Below are 24,690 nucleotides of genomic sequence, written 5' to 3'. Positions count from 1 at the left end.
TACAACATGCTGGTATGGGGAGATGACATCATGGTTTCAGGCACATGGGTTCAGCATAGACAGGCTGCCACCATTCCATTACTCATTGGATGCACCATCTCTCACTCTTACACAGTCAGAGATCACCAAGCTCATCCGCCAAGACCTGACCCAACTAGACACAAGGAGGACATGGATACAACCAGCACAAGAATTGGGCACGAAGATGCTTTCTACAGAGACCACCTTCTCTAGCTTATGGAAGATGGTTTTGTGATGAGACCCAGATACATGGATACCCACTTGTCTCATGGGATGCGCAGACACAGAGATAGCCTGATGAATGGCGAGGCTAGCCAGTCTCAAAGACGGATCACAGACTTCTTCAGAGTATACACGGGACAGTCGCAAGAGCCACTCCCACAGCAGAGCTCCCCCTCGTCTCACACCAGAGGCACACTGATTGACCGAGCGATTGAACTGGGGAAATCCAAGCGCCCACGACTGCAAAGAACTACACAGCATCGACGAAGGCTATGACAGAAAATTCAGAGCACGCTGGCCAGGCATGCACGACGCCCGGTCAGACTACTAACCATGCAGGAAATTGATGAGATTCGCCAACGACCGATGCTAGATCTCTTGTGATTCAGCTATCCCCACAAGCCGCCCATTTTTTGCTTAGTTGTTTGCTTGGCTCACATCGACCAACTTAGGACCCCATAGTATATATCTTTGTTTTGTATTGTTGTTAGGTTATTTTGTTACTCTGACTTTGTATCAGATCCACCACTTTGTAACTTTCGGGTCTCATAGGTCACTATGGCCTTTTGAAGACGTTAATATAACATTTCATTTCATTTCTCTCTCTCTCTCTCTCTCTCTCTCTCTCTCTCTCTCTCTCTCTCTCTCTCTCTCTCTCTCTCTCTCTCTCTCTCTCTCTCTCTCTCTCTCTCTCTCTCTCTCTCTCTCTCTCTGTGACATCTGTACCTCGTGACGAAACCCTAAAACAGACCTACAACAAGTGACAAAACCCTAAAACAGACCTCAGCAGGTGCCGAAAACCCTAAAACAGATTCGCCAACAGCTCTCTCTCTCTCTCTCTCTCTCTCTCTCTCTCTCTCTCTCTCTCTCTCTCTCTCTCTCTCTCTCTCTCTCTCTCTCTCTCTCTCTCTCTCTCTCTCTCTCTCTCTCTCTCTCTCTCTCTCTCTCTCTCTCTCTCTCCTTCCTTATCTGTCCATGCTCCCTGCTCTGTCCGAACAACACCAGCCTCGCGTAACAGTCCAATACAGCTTGCTATGGTCCACTTTCGACGGGGTTTTATTTGACTATAAATTAACACGCAAGGTGTTGCTGTAATTAAAAACAAGAAAGTACATGGGCTACTTGCCTATGACAAGCAAAGGGGTAGCTTTAAGCAAGGGGCAGCTTGAGCAATGGTTCGAAAATGAGATGCTTAACCACTGTGTTCAGTAATGGAGATCAAGAGCAGCTCACCCATGTGCATGTCTCCCTCTACGGTAACAAAGGCAACATTCATGGTTACGAACAGGCGAAAAAAGATTTGAAAGAGTGGAAAATGGAGATGGAAGGATGGTGGAACAAAAAGGCCAACCTCATCGAAATGGTCTTCAACGAGGGCAAGCAATGGCAAAAGGAGAAAGAAGACTTTCAGGCGGAAGTCCAAGCAGAGCGGGGAGTGGACTCGGAGGAGGAGAAATCCAGCCCTCAATGATAGAGGTATTCAAAGTCATCAAAGAACAAGTGCAGAAGATCAAAGACGAAGAGAAGCAACATGAGGCGAAGACGTTATCGTGGGTAGATATAATCATGAAAACACAGAAGAAGGTAGAAGATCCGAGAAATGGATAGAGGTCGCCAAGAAAGCGAGAGGGAAATAACCAACAACCATCCTCACTCCCACAATCATCAACATGACCCTAGAGGAAAAGCGAAGGAGGAAGGCTAGAGCTTTACATGTACGAGTGACTGATCTAAAAGACCATGATGATGTGGAGGGGGAAGTCAAAGAACTTCCACTTATGATGGGTAGTGAGGCCACTCACACAGAGGCATGGAGAGTGGGGAAGAAGAGAGAAGGAAATGGGGAGACTTCAAAGGAGAGAGCATTGATGCTTCGCTTCCCCTCCATGGAAGCAAAGAAGGATTTCTTGAAGAGGCGTCCTACACTAAAGAAGATGGGGATATTCCTTGGGGACGATCTCACACTCTCACAGCTTGCTCATATACAAGAAGGTATGCCTGAGATAAGGACATCCCGAGAGGAAGGAAAAGTGGCCTCCTATAGAGATGGACAAGTGATTATTATGGAGAGACACTCCACATGACGGCGCGAGACCAATGGAGCCACACTCAAAGTTGCTACTTGGAATTGTAATGGATCTCTACGCCTTGATGTGGGTGCTTTTGAGGATAGTTTCACTGGGAGGGACATCATATTCTACTATGAGACACATCAGGCCCTGGACAGTCTATGCCACATGTCAATGGATACAGATGGGAGACAGCTTGCAGACAGGAGACTTGATCAGAGCACAGAGGACGGGGCTCAGGGGAAGTGGTAGTTTTATTCAGGGAGAAGTTGCAACCATTGATACATATAGCCCACAGGGATGAGCAAGCTTTGGTACATGTGGGTGAGATTGAGGACAGAGACATGCAAATACCTCTACATTGCTATTTGCCGCTTTTCTTCGAGTACGTCAGTATATGCACCACCTAAAGGACAATCCCCCTTTTCTATTTTTGATGATGACATATGGGAGTTCTCTAGGGAAGGCGACATTATTGCCCATCACCAGACAATATTTTGTGATACTTCAAAGGAGATGCTGAGGGAGCTGGATGTTGCAGAGATGGCCTATCTAGATTATCACAGGATATGGAGTATAGACTGGATTTGATAGACATAGGGACCACACATGGATTGGCCATTTTGAATGGCCTACAAAGATTTCCTGCTACGGGACGTTTTACATGCTTTCCACACAGACATGGAGCCAGCACAGTGGATTATGTCATGGCACAACCGAGCTTTATCTCTAGTATCCAGGACCTCATAGTTGGACCTAGACCTGTTGGTGTGGCAATAGATCATGCCCTTGTATCAATGACCATTCAGTTTAGTGTAGCACACATACCACTCGTAGCAGCCCTACTCGCTACACCTTTACACAGGAGACGACTCTGTCTACATAGATGGGATCTATAGACGCTTGTGCACTGAGAAGCCAAGGCGACCTCTGGAGGATCTTACTACTACACCGACACAAACATTGCATGATGCAGTAGCAGAGGCATACAGTCTGAGCAGAGACGACATTCTGGGAGCATGCCCCAGAACAGCTGGTTTGATGAGGAGTGCTGTGAGATGAGAACCATGCTTCAGAGGGAGGTGCTTTTGGGGGAGATCACTCGCAAACACTCACGGATTGCCTTCCAACACCTAGTGCGGTGGAAGAAGATTTGGCTCGACTAGAGCAAGATCTATATCAGCTATTCTTGAGTCAAGACTCAAGTGAGGCATGGCGACTCTTTCATGAGCACTCCCCCCCTCCCGCCATTACTTTCTACAGAGGCTTGGGGCGAGTATGCATCATCTTTGTACACAGTTCCTGGACAGCCACCTCTTCACAATCCCCCCGAGCCATGCCCACACACATGTGCTTTTTTCACCGCTGAGATGGTGAAGAAGGCCATTGATAGGATGAGGACTGGGAGAGTATATGATCATCATGGCTTAGTGGCTGAGCATTTTATACATGCCAGGGATTTGCTTGCAGAGCTTCTAGCGATGATGTTCAACCGTGCCATGTGTGAGGGCCTGCTTGATACTTGGAGTTTATCTACTATTGTACCTATCTTCAAGTCAGGAGACCTTATGGAGGTCGGGAATTATCGCACTATCATGATTGGACACACATTGGCCCGGTTGTACGCATCCATTCTTGAGCAGCACCTAAGTAGATGGGCAGAGAGGGAGGTATACGCGCAGCCGGGCAGGCAGGGTTCAAGGGAGAGTTTCCTACTCTTGACCACATTCTGACACTCAAAGCCATTATTGAGGAGGGCAAATCACATGGGAGACGGATCTATTGTAGCTTAGTGGACTTCGTGCCCAAAGCTGGGTTGATGCGCAGACTACAAGAGATAGGAGTACCCACATAGCTGATTTGGGGGATCATGGCATTATACAGGTCAATAGTGGGGCATGTACGCACTCTAGAGGGGTTATCTACATCAGTTCACTCCACTATCGGGGTGAAGTAGGGCTGCCCGCTCTCTCTTACTCTATTTGGTATATAAGTCGGGGGGGGGGGGGGGGGGGGGGGGGGGGGGGGGGGGGGGTGGGGGGGGGGGGGGGGGGGGGGGGATGGGGGGGGTTTGGGGGGGGGTTATGGTGTTTGACACCACCCCATAGTGGACCAGGACATCAACACCCGCATTAACATACGGCCATGAGACTGGAGTAAACAGATGCTTACACCTACCTTGAGGTGGTCTTTAGTGGACCAACATTTTCATTGAGGAGAGAAGCAGAAACTAGACTGACCAGAGCATATGCAGCATTGGGTGGACTGGAGAGGATGTGTTCATGGATTCAGTTTCAAGAGCCTCGGCCGAAGCTTTGGCTTTTTGACACTCTAGTTGCTTCCGCATTGCTCTATGGAGTTCAGATATGGGGGCCTTCATTGGACCATCACGGGAGACATGGAGAAGTGTCTGGTCTTTATGATCGCGCGGCTTATTAGAGCCAAGGCTTCAGTACCACATGACATTATTCGAGCAGAGCTAGCTTCCCCCCCACTAGTGATTGAGGCGCTTACCATACCAGTCTCCTTTATACACCGCTTGTGGGACCTCCCCAGAGATAGATATGCCCGCCTAGCACTTGAGTCCTCTCGACAATTACGTATGCAGGGAGATACAACATGCTAGTATGGGGAGCTGGCATTATGGGTTCAGGTACATGGGTTCAGCACGGATAGATTGCCCCCCTTCCAATACTCATTAGATGCACCCTCTTTCACTCTTACATAGTCCGCGATCACCATGCTCATCCGCCAAGACCTGACTCAGCTAGATACCACGAGGACTTGGATACATTCGGCACAAGAGCAAGCATCTTCTCCAGGTTACTTAGAATAGTTTTTCCCAGATACATGGACACCCACTTATCTCATGGGATACGATGTGCTATTGGCCAGATACGCATATCTTCACACTAGCTTCGGGTCAAGACTAGTAGATACAACGGAGTACCAGCAGAGGCCATGACATGTCCCCTATGTCACATGGAGCCTGAGACAGAGTTGCACTACACATGCCACTGCCCAGTATACTATGAGATACAAGGCCACCTTCACTGCCTGTACAAAGAGGGCTTTGGAGCACTCTCTAGAGTTATGGGGTATGAGGACCAAAGATATCTGGGACTATTTTTGCTCGAGTTGCACAGACACAAAGAGAGCCTGATGAGAGGACAGGCTAACCCTCACACCAGAGGCATGCTGATCAATCGAGCGACCTAGCTAAGGAGATCCACACGCCCACGATTGTGGAGGACTATACAGCATCGACGAAGGCTGCATCAAAGGATTCGGATCACTTTGGTCCGACATGCACGACGCTTGGTCAGACTATTGACCATGGAAGAGATTAATGAGATCCACCAACGACCGATGATGGATCTACTGTGATTTGAGGATAATACACCCTTCTCATCTTGTACCAGCCTTTGTATCAGCTCTTACCCATTATAACCTCCCACACACACCCACATTGTGTTGTATTAGCCCTCAGTCACTACTTTCACCCCCCTACTCATATCCTACACAGTTCCAGCTCGCTGCTTAGTTCACATCTAGTAGTTTAGGATTCTATAGTACCCCTTCTTTAATACCTTCTTTTTTGGTACTCTGACATTGTATCAGATTCATTGCGTCATAACTTTTTGGTCTCATAGGTCATTTTGGCCTTTTGAAGACGTTATTGTAGGGTTAGGGTTACAAAGATGGTGATTTGGATTAGCTTATGCCAAAAAACAAGAGCAGAGAGAGAGAGAGAGAGAGAGAGAGAGAGAGAGAGAGAGAGAGAGAGAGAGAGAGAGAGTAGAGACACAAATGAAAAGAGTCAAAAGTGCAATTGATTGATTAGAAAACAGCTTCTATATAGGCATAGTGCTTTACAATCATTGGCTACATAGGATTCATCCTCTTGCTATTGGACCATGTCATCATCTATCCTTTCCTAGGTGGCTAGCGGGCTTTCCCATAGTGGTGCCACAAGTTGGGCTTAGTAGTTACCCTAACATACGTCCCCTTAAGCTAAACTTGGGGTTTACAAAGCTTTCATGTGTTCATGTGTAGATGGGCATCATTTTGGTGAGAGTCAAGTGTAGCACCCAAAATATAAGAGAATTGTCAATTGGGTGTAGGATCAAAGTCACAACATCCTCCCCAGAGGATTGTTAACTGGGTGTAGGATCAAAGTGTGCACCTCCCCTAGAGATTCGTAGGCAACTAAGTGGTAGGTCAAAATACAAATGTGGTGCTTGGCTTATTCTCACCCCAAGCACCAATTCTCACACTGTCAGAGCCAGAAAACAATCGAGGTGGAAATCCTTTGGATGTTTAGATCCTTTGAAAGTACACTTCCGCATTCACTAACCCATCACCATGTCCCTACCAACTCCTCTATCACCATCCCTCCCAATGTAGCCAGAAACCTCATCTACATACATGCCAAATAACGTAGGAGATAGCTTCAGCCCTATTTCACCCGAATAGTGGAGTGAAACCCACAGGCAATCCCACCTGCCTAATCACTTCCGTTATTTTTAATTCTATCAATGTGGGTAGTGGCACTTCAATAGTACATATCCCATCATTAATAGAGTTCAAAAGAGAAGGATTAGTGTATGCAATGTGCAATGCATAGAAGCTTTTGATTATGATTAGGATGGCTACAAGAGAGAGGGTGCCAATGTAATCCAGGAACAGGGATTAATGCTTAGGATTGAACCGTCGGCTTTGATACCACTTGATGGGTTAGTGGATGCGGAAGCAGACTCCCTAATCACCAATGATTAGCGTTAGGTTATGGAGGGTGAAGCCTTAGCTTAACCACGGTGTTAGGATTAGGGTTAGAGAGATGGTGATTAGGGTTAGCTTATGCCAAAAAAACAAGAGCATAGAGAGAGAGTATAAACACAAATGATAAGAGTCAAAAGTGCAATTCATTGATTAAAAACAGCCTCTATATAGGCTTGGTGCTTTACAATCATTGGCTAGATGGGTTTCATCCTCTTGCTATTGGACCCATGCCATCATTTATCCTTTCCTAGGTGGCTAGAGGGCTTTCCCATAGTCGTGCCACAAGTTGGGCTTACCCTAACACATGGATCCCACTATAGTTATATGCTGATAATATTGTGTTGATTTTTGACTCCCCGGAGGAGATGCAACGTCACTTAGATGCTTTGTACACATTTGCTCATGATAGTGGATTGCTTATTAGCCTGGGGAAAACCATGGTTATGGTGTTTAACACCACACCATAGTGGGTCAAGAGATCAGCACCCACATTTACATATGGCCAGGAGACGGTGGAGTATATAGATGCATACACCTATCTTGGGGTAGCCTTCAATGGACCAGTGTTTTCATTGAGGAGAGCAGCAAACACTAGACTGACGAGAGCTTATGCAACCTTGGGAGGATTAGAGAGGATGTGTTCGTAGGTTCAGTTTCACGAACCTTGAACAAAGCTCTAAATTTTTGACACTCTAGTGGCTTCAAATATGGGGACCCTCAGTGGACCACCATGGCAGATCTGGCAGCACTGATGGATGGAGATGTATGGAGAGGCCTTTAGTCTCCATGATCTCTCGGATGATTCGGGCTAAGGCCTTAGTACCACATGAGATTATTTGAGCCGAGCTAGCTGCCCCCCCCTCTCGTGGTCAAGGCACTTACTAGATCAGTATCCTTCATACATAGTTTATGGGACCTTGCGAAAGACAGATATGCCCGGCTAGCCCTTGAGTCATCTCGACAGCTAGCGCTACAGGGGGATACATCATCCTGGTATGGGCAGATGACATCATGGTTTCAGTCACACAATTGCAACATGATAGACTGCCTCTGTTCTGGTACTCCTTGGATGCACCCTCCCTATCTTTCACACGGACAGAGATCACTAGAATCAGACGTCGGGATCTGATTCAGCTAGATACCAAGAGCACATGGATAGAGCTGACACAAGAGTTGGCCACGAACATGGCTTTTAATAGAGAGCATCTTCTCCAACTAACATAGGATGGATATGTGATCAAACCTACCTATATGGATACTCATTTACACATGGGAAACGATGTGCTACTGGTCAGATGCGCACATCATCGCATCTGTTAGAGATGACAATGGCAGATTTAGGAAAGTACCATCACACGCCAGGAATTGCCAGTTGTGCCATATAGAGCCAAAGACAGAGTTACATCACATATGTCATTGTCGGGTATACTATGAGATACGAAGCTGCTTTCATTGTCTATTCAGAGAGGGCTTTGGACCGTTGGCTAGAGTCATGAGATATCAGGATCAGAGTTGCCTTGGGTTACTTTGCTAGAGCTGCACAGTCACAGGGAGAGCCTATTGACGAGATCAAGCAGTGGGAGACATTCACAGAGGGAGATCACTGACTTCTTTAGAGCAGGGACTTGGCAATCTGACGAGCAAGCCTCACAACAGACTTTAGAGCCCACCTATACCATAGGTATATTAGTTGAGAAAACCAGTGAACTCGGGAGAGCTAGACGCCCTCGTCTATGAGGGTGACCACGACATCGACAAAGGCTCCATCAAAGAATCAGGACTATTCTAGCACGACATGGGAGACGTCCAGTACGACTATTTACATACGACTATTTACAGAGGCGGACATTGAAGATGCTCTTCAGTGACCGATGCAATACTTTCTCGGACAACCCTTGATGTCGAGCATCCTCGCATGATGATGATGATGATGATTTTAGTTTTTCACTTTACTTTATTTTGTTTAGTACCCAGACATTGTATTAGATCCACCAAGAGTGTATCAGTTTGGTCTCATAGGTCATTTTGGCCTTTTAAAGACGTTTACTATAACATTTCATTTCATTTCTTCTTCTTCTTCTTCTTCTTCTTCTTCTCTCTCTCTCTCTCTCTCTCTCTCTCTCTCTCTCTCTCTCACACACACACACACACCTGCCCGGTCAGCCCCCAGCCCTCCCCCTCACGCAATCAGCCCGCCGCCCTGCCCCCCTCTCACTCGCGCTCAACCCCCCTTACCCGCTCAGCCCCTAGCCCTCCCCCTCACGTGCTCAGCCCGCTCTTCCTTGCGCTCAGTCCCCCAGCACTCCCCATCTCCAACTCGGCACCCCTTGCCCACCCAACAGCCTCTCGTGGCCCACACACACATGTAAAGCCTCTCTGTTGGCATACCAGATGAGCAAAGCAACTTTCAAGGCGACCAACAAGCAACTCGCCGTTTTTGAGGACGAGATGAAGGCTTGGAGGAAGGAGATGGACGAGTGGAGGAAAGAAAAATCAGCCATCCTCAAAGAATGAGATGCGATGAGACGAGATCAACGCACACAAGGTGGAGGTTGCCGCTCTTAGGGACCGTTCACCATGTCAAGAGGGAGAGATCGTTGAGGTGAAGGAAGAAATGAAGAGGAGCTCAAAAAAGCCATCACCACGACCATGAAGATGAGGACAAAATCCATGGCCGACTCCATAGAAGGGAAGTTGGAGTCCAAGGAGGGATGGGTGGAGATAGTACGTAAAAACCTCCGCAAAGAAGTCAAAGAGGAAACCCAAAAAGCTGAGCACCTCCTTATAGAAACCACAATAGAGGAGGAGAAGATGAGACAAGCATGTCGTCTCGATGTGCGCGTGACAGGCATCATGGAGACACCTACCTCTGCCCCCAAGGAAGACTCCAAAGAGCTTTGCCTCAAGCTCAGATACAAAAACGATTCCCTCCCGTTCACAAAGACATGGAGAGCGGGGAAGGACACCACCAAAAAGAGAGCTCTCATCCTCCACTTTCCCAATGAGGTGGAGAGGACCACCTTCATAAGGCAGAGAGTGGCATTGCATGGACTGCAGAGGCCGTCCATATCCCTTAACGATGATCTCACACGCATGCAAATTGAGCATCGACGGGCATGTATGCCTCGAGTACTATAGGCCCACAAAGAGGGCAAGAGGGCCATCTACATAGATGGTCGTGTCATCATAGATGCCAAGGCCAGTGACTAGGGACTCGCAGCCCATGAGACACCTCACTCAGAGATACGCATGGCGGTATGGAACTGTAATGGTTCCTTGTGGACACATCCAAGGAGACTAGAAGAGGTGATGGAGGATCGATATATCATACTCCTCACAGAGACACATGAGAGCTCGGAGAGAAGATTGCCGAGAGTACACAGATGTGTGGGAGTAGCCACATAGGAAGTGTATGTGCCACCACACTATTAAAGGTTCAGGGTTGTAGCACTTCTATATCGACCGGAGCTACAGAGCATGATACAGGTCTTGGCTAGAGACCTAGAAGCACGATTCATATGCATCAGTGGAGCTACATGATGGGACTTCCATCTGCATTGCCTTACGCTATTTCGCCCCATCACGATCCAGATTCGCTACAATCATTGCAGACACAACACGAGGCGACACAGTGGATCAAGAGAGAGACGAAGAGGCAGAGCAAGAGACCCTCACCTTATGCCTGCCTGAAAGACGGGATCATCGAGTACTCTAGCCTTGGTGGAGTCTTCCTCGTGGGGGACTTCGGACACAGAGCACACAGAGTGAGACATACGACTTTGATGACTCCGAGCTTCGACATCCACTAGATGAGGCAGGAGTAGTGAGGACATCAGCAAACATAGCAGTCCCCACAACTTGTGGGAGGCACCTACTCAAACTCGTCTCACAACATCGCCGACTCGGGAGGCCTCACCTGCATCCCATCATCGGCACCACAAGGAGGGAGCACAGTGGACTATGTCATTGGATCTAGAGAGGCTACACACCTAATCACATCTCTTAGCATCCCACCACACTAATTGGAGAAGATCATACCTACATTTCTCTCTCCCTGGATAGAACGCCCCCATCACATACCCCAGCCATCTCCACATCCCACACCACCATCTACTTTACACATGCTCTCTCGGACATATAAGCTTAGCACAACTATAGTGGCATATATCAGCTTGATCCGTCCGCAGCCCTCGACATACTCACTAACAGCTCTGGCTGTTTTTCATGATTCAGTTCTCGATAGATTTCCGCATCACACACGCTAGCAATAGTTATTGATATGGGACCATGCCTCAAAATAGATGGTATGATGACGAGTGTAGAGAGCTATACAAGCGCCTACGCCCTCAGCGTGCTCTAGATGAGATCGAAGAGAGAGAAGCCCGCAAACAAATGAGGTCCCTCACCCGGTTAGGAGACGGACAAGCAAAACACAAGTTTTCTTTCTTTGCTCTCTCAAAGTCTTCTTGGCAAAGCCTAGGTCCTTCAATAATTTTTCTTATAAGGTGGTTCCTTGTCCTTCAAAAAAGGAAATTGTCTTTTCCCCTTCAAAAATGAGCGTAAAGTGTCAGTTTCCTTACCCTTGGGCTCACCATCAGTGGAGATTGAAGAGCCTCCTAAGTGTGTGTGGTCTTCCTAGATTTGAGCCAATTTGAAACAAACACGCGAGAGGATCTTCACACTACACGGACCCCGCCTATGGACACACATCAGCAGACAAACCACCCAACCATGGACGCCATCCGGCAACACCCTCATGCTTGGGCCAACGTCCGAGGACGTAGGCGTACACCTATAAGACCGAGCATCCAAGCTAAAAGTTTATAATGCTTTCCAGTTCGCATGGTCTTGGAATCCTTGGATATCTTCAAATAGACCCATTATCCGACATCTAGAGTCCTTGGAGACCTCTTTTGATTAGCATAAATAGCAACTCCATCCCGAGCTGTCCTTATACTATCCTTAGCCAATTCAAGAATTTCTTGCATATCATACAAGAAATCACGTGCTTGGCGATCTTTGACTTTCTCTAAGCCAATAGCAATGGGGTATTTAGGCTCAAATCCATACATCAGCATGATTGGGATAAATCCAATGGCAGAATGCTTGCTACTTTTGTAGGCCAACTTTAATTGTGGAAGGTACCTTTCCCAATCAGACTGCCTATGAGAGACATAAGCCCTCTTAACCTGTCTTTCCAACATATGATTCATCCTTTCAATTTGTCCGTCGGACTGAGAATGATCAGAGGACGACATACTCAACTTCGTCCGATGGTGAGCAAACAAATCTCGCCAAAGTCGCCCAGTGAACTTAGTATTCTAATCACCGACGATATCCTCTGGCAAACCGTATAGCTTATAAAGCTGGTCGACAAATACTCTTGCGCACCCCAACCCAATCCCCCACCCCCGGCGCAAGGCCGCTCATGCAAATGCAAGAGCATAGTTTTGGGCTATGCTTTGCAGACACCTTACTAGTGGTTGAGCACTGGTGTGCTGGGGCTTTTGCATCCCTAGCTATCTCTATTCCTTTATTCTCTCTCTCATATGCAAGTAGTATGCATGCAAGCTATAAAGCTTACCTGCATAAGTGGTTAGTCAATACATACATATAATCTCTCAATATTTGAGCATTTATCTCAAAAATCATGTAGCACATTAAAAATGTATTTTTAGTACAGACTTCATGCATCCATGTGCATAAGGCTAGCGTGCACCAATAAGAGTAGTGCACAAAGACAGCTGTAATTGCAAGCATAAGCTGCATCAGAAAAATAGGCATGCAACCTACAAATCAAACAACCTCAAGGATTATAGTTTACTTCAGTTACATTCTTGTCATCTTATTGTCTGGAGAAAGGGCATGTATGAGGATAGTTAGGTCTATGCATGATTAATAACAGAATTCTCAATATACACACACGCAAATTACAAGGGCACACACGATTATAGGTGTATGAAGAACCAGATAACTAAAAGCTTACATTTTCTTTACCCACACCTAACAGCTTGAAGTCAAGAAAATAAAAGTGATACCATTGTGATGGCACCGAAGTGAGTTGCAGCTACAAGAATGCTGCCAGTCCCTACAAAAGGATCATAAACAAATTTCCCAGCCTTTACCAACGCTTGATTGACCATAAGAAAAGCAATCTCTGCGTCCATTGCAGTTGGACCCAGATACTTGCGTCTGCTTAGCTCATACTTCGTCAGAAGACTGCGATCAGACATCCCAATTTCACGAGCAAAAAGGACTACTTTTTGCATTGCAGGCGGAAGACCATTGGTTTCAACATTGTTGTCTGACTCTATAAGCCAAAACTTATGTTGCGGCTTCTTTAGATTTACCCTGCCCTGAAATGGAAAAATATTTAAGCATCAATAAGAGATTTTCAAACGCACTGCAATACTCTGAATTTGCTCCCCAATCATTGAGATCATGTCCTGTAGAACACAGCATTCATTAAATGCAATTTTTAAACAAAAAGAAAAACTCATTTTCCCCTTTAGGTTTCCAATACTCAGGATCGATAATATACTTGACAGATTGCAGTGGTCTTGGGTTACTTGCAATCTCAAACAAGAAAAAATAAATTATATGGGACTCTGGTTCTTTTCTTGAATGATGGTACGTACATAAAGTTATAGACAGAGAGACAAGAGAGAATGAGTGATGTGAGTGAAGGTTCTGTAAGTGATAGAGAGAGAAAGAAAACTAACACCAAATGAGGTTCCAAGGGCCCCCCTCTCTATTGCTAGAAAGGTATGTGCTTTGGATTGCACAAATGCTAATACAATGCACCTAGATGCTGAGATGTTGACACGAGCTTGCCGAAGATGCTTGGATTTGCGAGGCTAAAGGCTGAAAATGGGAAAACGCTAGTGATGCTCACCTGTATCTGCAACCGTACAGGGTTGATCTGCTGATGTCGACGGGGCTGATGGCTGAAAACTGAAAACACTATACTTGAGGGCTGAAAAACTGCAAGTTGCTAGCGATGATGATGATGAAGGGGAGTGCTTGGATCTGCAAGTGATTATGACGATGATGAGGCCAAAACGCCAGGCTCAATCTACTGGCCTTGAGGGTGATGGGCTGAATTTTGCTACAATGCTTACTGGTGAGGCTAAAATTCTTGGAGAACGCTGATGGTTTTAGGGCGCCTGTGCCCAAGGGTGCTGGGTACTGCATCTGATGATCCAAATGGAGACCAAGGGATCGCTTATATAGGTTGCGCAAGGCTGGGTCGAGCAAAGCCTAAGAAATCCCCCACAATTTAAAAAAGGGATGGTCACTTATTAATAAGTATGCACTTACTGATAAGAGGTGCCTCACATGCTGTTAACTACATAGGGCACGTACTAAGGTACTAAAAGGGGACACTCTCTAGTGCCTACACCTAACAGACACTGGTGATGACCTTGTGCAATCAAAGGGTATGCAACTACTCTAAAGTCCCTAGACCATAGTTACTAGGATATTGCGTTTCAAAGCTTTGAAATGGGGAACGGGGTTTTCAACGTCTTTGAAACGTTGAAACGCTTTGAAACGGACGCATTAGCCACGTGGCAATTCTTAGACACTCACATTAGTATCCAACTTATTTTTTTACGATTCTCAAAGTTAAGAGAGACAAATGAAATGAAATGAAATGTTCTATTAACGTCTTTAGAAGGCCAAAATGACCTATAAGACCAACAAGTTACAACCTATTGAATCTATTACAATGTCCGGGTACTGAAAAAAGAGGAGGAGGGGTAGTATCTTCTTCAGAACTCTTATGACTCATAAGAGTAAACATCACATTACATTGGGATTCATTACATGGGGGGTGAAAATAGGTATAAGTCTACATGGGAGATGGATTCCCTGAAATTCTCCAATAACTGCGGAGAAGGATGTGCTACACGAGAGAGAGAGAGAGAGAGAGAGAGAGAGAGGAAATCAAAGGGTATGCAACCACTCTAAAGTCCCTAGACCATAGTTACCAGGATATGGCGATTCAAAGCTTTGAGATGGGAAATAGGGCTTTCTCACGCCTTTGAAATGTTGAAACGCTTTAAAACGGAAGCCTTAGCCACGTGCCAATGTTTAGACACTCACACTAGTACCCAACTTATTTTATTACGATTCTCAGAGCTGAGAGAGAGAGAGAGAGAGAGAGAGAGAGAGAGAGAGAGAGAGAGAGAGAGAGAGAGACGTAGCGCGAGAGAGAGAGAGAGAGAGAGAGAGACAGAGAGAGAGAGAGAGAGGGTTCAAAACCTGCTCACCTTAGTGTATAGCTTATTTATTTTGTACGATTCTTAAGAGTAGAGAGAAAAAAAGGCCTACACAAATCAGAGTTACCCGGAACGCGGAACGGGAACGGCGACGGGCCTCCCTGCGAAACGGGGGAACGGGAATGGGCCAGGAACGGGAACGGCGCGGAACGGCAGGCTAAAAAAACACCCAAATATTATTTTTTTTAGCGTTATGTGTTTGAATACAAGTAGTATTAGAGTCCTTTGACTCTAATACCCACAAAAAACACGATTCGAAGACCATTTAACCTTATTATGACTTGATTGGGATGTGAGGCGCCCAGAGTACATAGCCAGATGAACAACATAGCCAGATGAACAACATAGCCAGATGAACAACAATGAGCAAACACAATGCCCATAGTACATACACAATGCTCTCAAATAATTGCAAGAGTAGTAGTCAGAGATAACACTTTGGAATTAATTATGGCTAACATAGTAACAAGCCTCAAGGGCCGCCAGCGGCCAAGGTGCTACAAAAAAACCAAAGGGGGGCAAAGTTCAAACCAGACTTCAGTGACCACAATACCAAAAGACTGAAGGTGACAAATACCATAAAGATGCTAGTAGCTACAAATGGCAAAGAGGGCAAGGCTCAAGCAGCCATACAAAAAGGTGGATAAATGGCAAAGACTCAAGACTCAAGAGCCACTAGCCTGAGAGGCCTCCCAATCCGTAGTAGCCGGCTGTAAATCATGCACATCCTCCCATTCCTCATCATCGAGGTCTAGGTCCGGCTCGATCTCAGCCACAGATGAAGTACCTGGTGTTGGTGGATGTGCATCTCCACCCGCCTGAGAAGCCTCTTGCTCCATCTCCCACTGTGTAAAAGGATCTGTCTGTTTGTCTGTACTCTTGCAAAGCAAATTTGCGCTGACGAAGACAAGATCATTAGCCTTCTCCACTCCAAGCCGATTCCTCTTCTTGGAAGCAATGTGGCTAAAGGTACTCCACAATTGCTCCAAGCATGAGGTACTAACTGACTGCCTGAGAATACGGATCGCCAATCTCTGAAGCTCAGGGCCATCATAGCCATAGTCCTCCCACCAAAGCACTGAACCTATTTTCCTGCGATCAATCTGAGCATCTGGACTGCCAAATGACCCTCGCATCTCTCTGTACTGTCTCAGCTGATCTCTGACAATGCGTCGCCCATCTCTGTCTAGAACCATCTTGTTTAAGATCTTCCTTGTATCGCTCCACCCGTCAGCAATGAGGGAAACGCCATGTTTTGCCCAAAGACGCTGAATGTTGAGGGTTGCTTGCTCCACGATAGCCTTCTCTTGATCGAGCAAGGTGGTTCGGAGAGCCTCTGAAGATGGCGGCACATAGCCGGTGCCATACTCTCCTATCTGTTGCACCATGACTTTCCAATACTCCGACCTATTTCGATCAAACATAGAAGAGGTTAGTATCAAAAAAGTGGAAACGACGATAACGCAAAAAATGAGAGAGAAGATTGATGAATCATAAAACAATGTACATACCTCGCTACGACAAATGGGATATGGTCGTGATAGAAGAATCGGGCCACGGCCGCATCCACCTCTTCTTTCTTCTTTGGGTCCCAAGAGGTGGTAAGGGTCTTTTGGCGACGAATTGGACCTTTTGAAGATGCACCAACACCTACACCGGGTAGAGAGGAAGAAGGGAAAATGAGGGTCTTTGGATCAATACCTTTGCGTGCCGGCTTGGCTTTATGGTTGAATTGCCGATCCTTTTCCTCGAGCTCCTTCCTCTTCTCGATGGTTACGTTGGCACAAAATTTCACCTCATGTCCCGGCACTCGAAGAAAGTGTGCCCTCACTTTGTTATGCCCCCCTTTCCGCGTGTAAGAGCATAGCTTGCATCCCCATGCACGAGAACCTCCCGCCGCCGACAAGGTGCCCTCCGAGGTCACTTCATCCCACCACGACCATTCCTTCGCCTTTTGAGTGTTGCCCGCATGAACGGAGGGGGTTGAACGAGAAGAAGAGGCCATGGATGATGGATTATCCGTGAAAGAGAGAGCTTGATCTTGAACTTTGAGAGAGAGAGAGAGGGATTGAGAGAGAGAGGCTTGCCGCTTGATTCCGTGAGAGCTTGAGCCTTGAGCCTTGAAAGTTGAGGGTTAGAACTTAGAAGTTAGCCCAAGAGAGAGAGAGGTTGAGAGCTTGAGCCTTGAGGCATGCCGCGGCGCCACACTATGGCTTGAGAGTTGAGAGCAAGCTAGGGAGAATGAGCTTGGCTTGAGAGTTGAGAGCAAGGCTCAAGCAAGGGAGAATGGGCCTTGAGGCTTGATGAGTGTGTGAAGAATGGGGGAGGAGGGGGACATTATATACTTTTTTGACTGCTGAAAATGGCCGTTGGCTGCCTAACAGTCATTTTTTCCAATTTCAAAAACTGCCGTTTATGGCCGGTGGGGCCGTTCCGGCCGTTCCGGTCCGTTCCGTCCCGTTCCAGCCCGTTCCGGTCGTCCCGTTCCGGTGACAGTCTCCAGCCGGAACGCCGTTCCGTTCCGACGCGTTCCAGAAAATCCCAAAAGGCCGGAACGCCGTTCCGGCGTTCCAAGGCCCGCAATGTCCGTTCCCTGGTAACTATGACACAAATGCGCGCACGCGCACGAGAGAGAGAGAGAGAGAGAGAGAGAGAGAGAGAGAGAGAGAGAGAGAGAGAGAGAGAGAGAGAGAGAGAGAGATGAAATATTAACGTCTTCAAAAGGCCAAAATGACCTATGAGACCAAAAGGTTACATGTGGTGAATCTAATACGAGGTCTGGGTACAAAAAGTACAAAGAATTGAAAAGAAAATAGTGGGTAGGGGTGGGGTGAAAGCTTATACAAAGGGTGAATTCATACAATGGAGCTCTCTGACAGTCGAGGTATCATATACATATATATCATATCCGGGACGGCTCCTATGTCGCGTCAGTGTGGTATAGGTCCTCTGTCGCAATCTACGTCGATCTCCGGGACGGCCCCTATGTCACGCCAGTATGGTATGGATCTCCGTGGGCGATGGGACCGCCCCAACTCTATCGGCCGATCAAGCAGTATACCTCTGGTGCCTCTGTGTTGTTATGTTGTAGGGGTTGCTCGAACTCCTTTGTCTATGACTCAAAGAATATATAATCTTCCGCTGTCGCTGGATCTCTCTCATTGTGCCCCTCTTCAAGAGGTCCTCTGTGTTTGCGAATCTCCAGTAAGTATAATCCGAGGCATCTCTGATCCTGGTATCTCATCACACTAGAAAGTGGCCCAAAACCCTCTCTGAATAGAGAGAGTGTGTCACAAACGGGAGCGCATAACAATATAGAATACATTCGGATAAATAGGATTTATCACTTAATATTGAAGCCAAAGGATATATAGAGAGAAATAAATAGAGAGATAAGAGAGTGAGAAGATCGACACAGTACTGGGGACCAGAAGATGGGCTGGTCCCCCCATTAAAGAGAATTCTTTAGTAGGGAGAATCTTTTTACAAGCACAAGAACCGGAGAAAACCCCTCCGTTCTAAATCTCTAACTCGATGGTCGTTCCTTCTCGTAAGAGAAATCCGAGAGACAAGCTCTCAATCCTTTTTCCGTCTTTACTCGGAGTTGAGACTCCGCAAACAATTTCCGAATTCCGTTTTCGGAATTCCTAAGCGTAGGCCGAAGCCTTCTCGCTTCTCCTTCGCGATGAAGTACCTGCAAACACATACGCAAAAACACGACAATAATTCGTATGGCGAATCCACAATAGGTACCTGTCGCTCTTGCGCGGGAAAAGCGACTTCCGTGCTTCGTAGTCTCGCGATCCCTTGCGTTATCTAGCGGCAGAGTCTTCTCTTGCTGACGTTGATAACCCCTTTCAGTGAGCGCATGTGGTGCTTTTTTTTCTGTTCTACCCGAAATAGAGAGAGAGAATTTCAATTATTCTTTTTTTTTTCTGTTCTACCCGAAATAGAGAGAGAGAGAATTCGCTGGCTGATCTGTTGCCTTATTTATCAGATGGCTTCCCACTTATTAAATGGGCGGCCGGCGTATTTTAAAAATAGTTTGAATCTACCAAAAACTCAATAAAACCTTATAAGTTAAAAACAATGCTTTCACAGCACTTCCCAGGCGTCCCTGGATGCAATCACATGCACGAATGCAATGCAAACATAGATTCCTCGCGGGAAAGCGTTTGCTCTTCCCGGAAAACTCGTTAAAATTTTCCGCTTTTCAAGAAAAGCTTCTCAAAACCCATCTTTATTCTTGTGCTTGCGTCTTTACGCGTATTCCTCTTTTCCAGTTCGGATTTCCTCTCGACTATGGATATCCCCTTTCCGATGCACCCGTCACCCACCTTGTGACGCATCAGGAATACCCATCACCTAGTCCTTTCCTACCGAACTTACGGTACAATCCCCTTCACGATGCTCTATGTCACCCATCCTATGACGCATCAGAGATGTCCGTTCCCGGATGGTCGGATACTTCTTCGATGCTCCCTGTCACCCATCCGATGTGACGCATCAGAAGTACCCGTTCCTGGTGGCTTTACAGATATTCCCGTTCACAATGCTCCCATCATTACTTTGAATGACGCACTAGGAATACTCTGTACTCGGATGTCTCCAGTGAGAAAAACCCTCTCACATAAAATTCCAATAATTCATTTAGAATTATTTTCTTGGTGTTCCAAGCGAGAAAACCCTCTCACTTATAAATCCCATAATTCATTTAGAAAAGAATTATTTTTCTGTCAGAGATAAAGCCAATTTAGCAACATCCCTCTCACTTATAAACAGTTGTCCTCAACTGTAGAGGTCCAACTGAACTGCCGGGGAGAAACCGGAAAATTTCAAATCTTGCTCAATGGTGAGTTGAGCCAGTCCTTTCTCAAAAGAGAACTTAGAAATTAAATTACCTTACCTTACCAGTTCATGTCCCTCCTCTAGTACCTCGAGGATATCCTTCACCATTCATTAAACTTACGAGCCATGTAAGAACTCGTCATTTGCGTCTTTTCGAGAATCTGTTAACTCAATTCCACCTTCTCAATTCCGAGAAGAATCATCCTCCTAAAAATAAATTTAGGTCTATGTGAAACCGGCCTGTTCAATCCAAAAAGGGCGGTAGACTTTACTTCAAACCTTGATTTAGCTTTCACCCATTATTAGTCGTCTATTCTACCGGTACTTTCAAGACACAACACGGGGGAAAGGGATACAGGCTGCTAGAATGCACCTGTATGAGAAGACCAACACCAGATTGGCCCTTAACTTAGGCGCCCCTTTCGGTATTTCTTTATTGTTTAAAAGAGGGAATAAACGCTGTGGTTCCCTACAAGCTGCCCCACACAAGCTCGGCTGAATTTTAACTGTTCCAGCCCGATTTCGGCAACATAATTGTACTAGGATCCTTCACAGTCAATATTCCCACGCATTGAATGACTTTCCCGACGCATACGAGAACTTTGCAAAACCTGGCGAGAATCTGCAGCACGCTGAATTCTCTGTTTTTAGCCCCGAAAATGCACCGGATCACCTGCACAGCGGTCCCCTCGCCATAGTTACCAGGAACGGGAAACCGAAACGGGAACGGGGAATGGGAACGCGGAACAAAATGCCATTCCCTATTACGAGTACTCACGTTTGAAACACGGAACGGGGATTCGGAACGGGAATTTGGAATGGGAACGGGGAACGGAGACCTGAAAACAGCCATTCCCTGTTACTATGCCCCTCGCATGCCCGAACCTCCTGGGGGTATTAGAGACCGTTTAGGGTCAAAACCCTAAACCTGCAAAAATACACAGCAGGCTGTAATTTACTGTTTCGGGCTCCGTTTCGTGTGCCGGTCGCATCCGTAGCAAGTCCTCGAGCTCCCGCACCTGTAGGGCTACTTGCCCTTTGAATCGGGCGAGATTTCTGGCGTGAAACCTCTCCGAATTCACCTGTACCTGCGGGGGGATTAGCCGCTAGCTAATCCAGTACCTGTGCAAGAGGCTCTTGCCTCGGCAATCGCGCATGAACCCACACAATTGTACATTGGTCAATTGAAAATCCCATTAGAGGGGCATAACATACTGCCAAAGGGGAGAGAGAGGACAGTGCGTAGCGTGCAGGGCATCACTCCTGGCACCGCACTGTACATAGGAGGGAAAGCAAGCACTCCATAGCTCTTAACCTGTGACAGGAAACTTGAAAAAGAGCTCACAGCTGAAAATCACGTTTTTGCCTTCTCTATAAGTAGTAAACTGGCCTCAGAGTGCCAAGTGTCACTCATTTGTGCATTTTCCCGTTTTAAACCCTCGGGTCTAAAAATATCTCACCTGCAGCCTCTGTTGACTTGGCCACAGAGTAACAAAATGATCCTAATGTCAAACTGCACGTAATGACGCGAAGACATTTTCAGGTCCCAAAATAGCAATTCCCTAAATTTTAGGAGATGTTGCCATTGTATCTTTCTGGGTCATCTGACCCCCTTTGTACACTGCAGCCACACCTAGAACTGAAATGTAGCCTCTGTAGCAAAGGATTCCACTTTGGCTAGTCAATGACCCCACTTTGGCTAACCATAGTCCTTGTCCAACCTTAGTGCTCTCTTGCCCTCAGGCCTGGACTCCCTCTGGACAGTTCCACACTAGCTATGCAATGCAGGGCAGTTAGATTTCCCGAGGGGTGTTTCCAAAAAGTGAAAGTAAATAGATAATAAGAAGAAATCAACAAAAAGGATAGATAGTAGTCACACGCTGGTGACACTATGTTCTTGCGCATAACCTTGCGCTATTAGTCCTGAGGATAATAAACCTCTTGTGTCCTCCTACATAGGGAATGCCCAAATCATAGAGCATTAAGCTCGATGTCTTTCTTTTACAATTTGCGATCTCCTTAAAGAAGGTTCTTGTTCCGGGCCGTCGCTCAACGTAGGTGGACGGTTCCAATCCGAAGATTCCTTGTGCACGACGCACTCCCTTCCAATCTTTTCCTCCTTGCAAGCATCAATGACGCCTTGCAAAATCTCAGGCAGATAGGATTCTAGCCATAGCATTTTTCTGAACGTACGTTCAAACCCGGTTCACAATAGAGCGAACCCTCTTTGATTCTCAAGGATATTCACCCATTTGTAATTCTTACCATTTTGAAACGGTTGGCGAATTATATTCTTACGAACAAAATAGTTCAAATTTATTCAAGCAGCGTGTAAATGCTACTTGACCTGCTCATGGAGAAACATATATCGCAACCAAAAGTTGCTACTGTAATGGTAAAAGCACATAGCGTACTCAATGATCAACGACCATCGGAAAACCTCTTCTCCGTAGAGAAACTCAAATACCTTCTACCAAACACATCTCAAATAGAGATTCTCGTGTCGAAATATTCTTGCGCGCAAAAAGGCGCTCAAGAGAGTATAACAAACTCTCGTCGAGTTCCTTGGCATAGGTCTGCATCTTCGTGTGTTATCCATGTACTCAAAAGTGTACATAATTCTTAAGCTGTGTTAAAGTTTCGGTGAACCTGGGAAATTACCTTCCCTTCGTAAGATCCTTAGAGCGAAGACGCTCAGCTTGATGATCACTTGGCTCGATCTTAGAGCAAAACCCGCTCATCAAATAATCTAGGATTTTAATCCTTGGATTCCTCGAGCACATGCCGTAGTCGTCGCTTGTTTCCTTCCCTCCTAAAGAGAGTGTTCATTCACTTGTGCAAAAAGCACTACCATATCTTCCCTTACCGTGTAGGGGGTGTGGGCTTAAAGAGTACTCAAGCTTCATGAAAGCTTTTCTTTGCTTGAAAGCTCAGAATGGTTCCTTCATAATTTCCTACCCGGAGTAGCAGGTAATCTGTTCGAGAATTACCAGATACCAGATCAATAGTTGACCTTCCGGCTAGTTAAGCAAACCCATTCATCTCAGAAAACAATGTTTCAGTTTGATCCTGCTCTCATAAACACTCGAGAGTGGTAGTCCCGGTTAGACATAACCATATCTTGGGCAAAAGAGCAAACAAGCACAATGCACTTTATGATTTCCTCAAAGATGTAACTTTGATTGAAAACCTGCCCTCTCACTTAAAGTTCGAGGGTCTTCTATTCAAGAACTCAAGAGTTAGATTGAATTCCCTTACTCCAAACTTTCTGTGTTCAATGATTCCTGTCCCACTACGGGGATTGCATTCTATGTACACTAAGGTGTACACTTTCAGCTTTTATTGCTGACTCTACCATTTGTTGCAAAGTATTTTGCAGATGCGTCTACAAAATTCGGGCAAAAGTCCTTTGTTGAATTTCTTCATCTTTCCTTCCTGAGAGAGGATCGAGAGTGGAGCTACCTTGGCAAGAGTGAACCACTACTTGCTTTGACTCACTCGTGTTCTTATTGGGCAAACCCATCCCAATCTTCTTGGTTGCCTTCCTCAAAAGTGTAGAGGAAAAAAAATTTGTCGAAAAATTCAGCCTTGAATTGAATCCAAGTCTTGTTGTAAGTTCCTTGCAGAGCTTTGGTATACCACCAAATACTTGCAATCCCCTTGAGGTGTTTGGTCACATGCCTCACCTTCGACGCTTTTTTTCTAAAATTGCCGTTTGCAAAGGCAACTTCAAACTTGTCAAATGAAAGCGGTAGCTTTCGGGGCATCTTCCGTTCCGTCAAAAGTATCAAACTTGACCGGAGTGTTCTGAGGTCTAAAGACCTTCATATCCTTCTCGAAATGACAGGATTTCTTGGCTATGGTTTTGGATTGATGTTCATGGATATTCTCTAGATTCTGAAGGATCTTCAGCATTCCGCTCCTTGGATTCTCTAGGATCTTGAGCATCATGCTCTCGTCGCCTTCTCAGAGAATCCCAAGTTTGTGTCGACTTTTTGCAAAGAGAAAAAAAAAAATTCCAACTCTGCAAGCTTTTTTCCTGCAGGACTTAGGTTTCCGGCTGCTTACTTCTCTCTTGGCTTGACATGGCTTCTTCCCGTATCTTCCCAGAGTCGTCCTCCTTTACAGAGAAAGCGAGGAGACCATGCTCTGATACCACTGTCACAAACGGGAGCGCATAACAATATAGAATACATTCAGATAAATAGGATTTATCACTTAATATTGAAGCCAAAGGATATATAGAGAGAAATAAATAGAGAGATAAGAGAGTGAGAAGATCGACACAGTACTGGGGACCAGAAGATGGGCTGGTCCCCCCATTAAAGAGAATTCTTTAGTAGGGAGAATCTTTTTACAAGCACAAGAACCGGAGAAAACCCCTCCGTTCTAAATCTCTGACTCGATGGTCGTTCCTTCCCGTAAGGGAAATCCGAGAGACAAGCTCTCAATCCTTTTTCCGTCTA

General features: G+C 46.1%; 1 protein-coding gene across 1 annotated transcript in view; it reads right to left on the bottom strand.

Moving 5' to 3' along the window:
• The window catches only part of TRM11 (tRNA modification 11 protein), a 121,342-nt gene that overhangs the window by 33,075 nt on the left and 63,577 nt on the right, over positions 1–24,690 (bottom strand). The window contains exon 3 of the mRNA XM_086528926.1: positions 13,133–13,450. Coding sequence (XP_086385052.1) covers positions 13,133–13,450 — 318 coding nt within the window. The remainder of the gene's footprint in view (positions 1–13,132; positions 13,451–24,690) is intronic.

Source organism: Adiantum capillus-veneris, chromosome 14, assembly GCF_014529385.1.
Source record: "Adiantum capillus-veneris isolate H3 chromosome 14, ASM1452938v2, whole genome shotgun sequence".
Classification (NCBI taxonomy): Eukaryota; Viridiplantae; Streptophyta; class Polypodiopsida; order Polypodiales; family Pteridaceae; genus Adiantum; species Adiantum capillus-veneris.
Note: the sequence above shows the minus strand (reverse complement) of the source record. Positions and strands in the feature narration are given on the sequence as shown.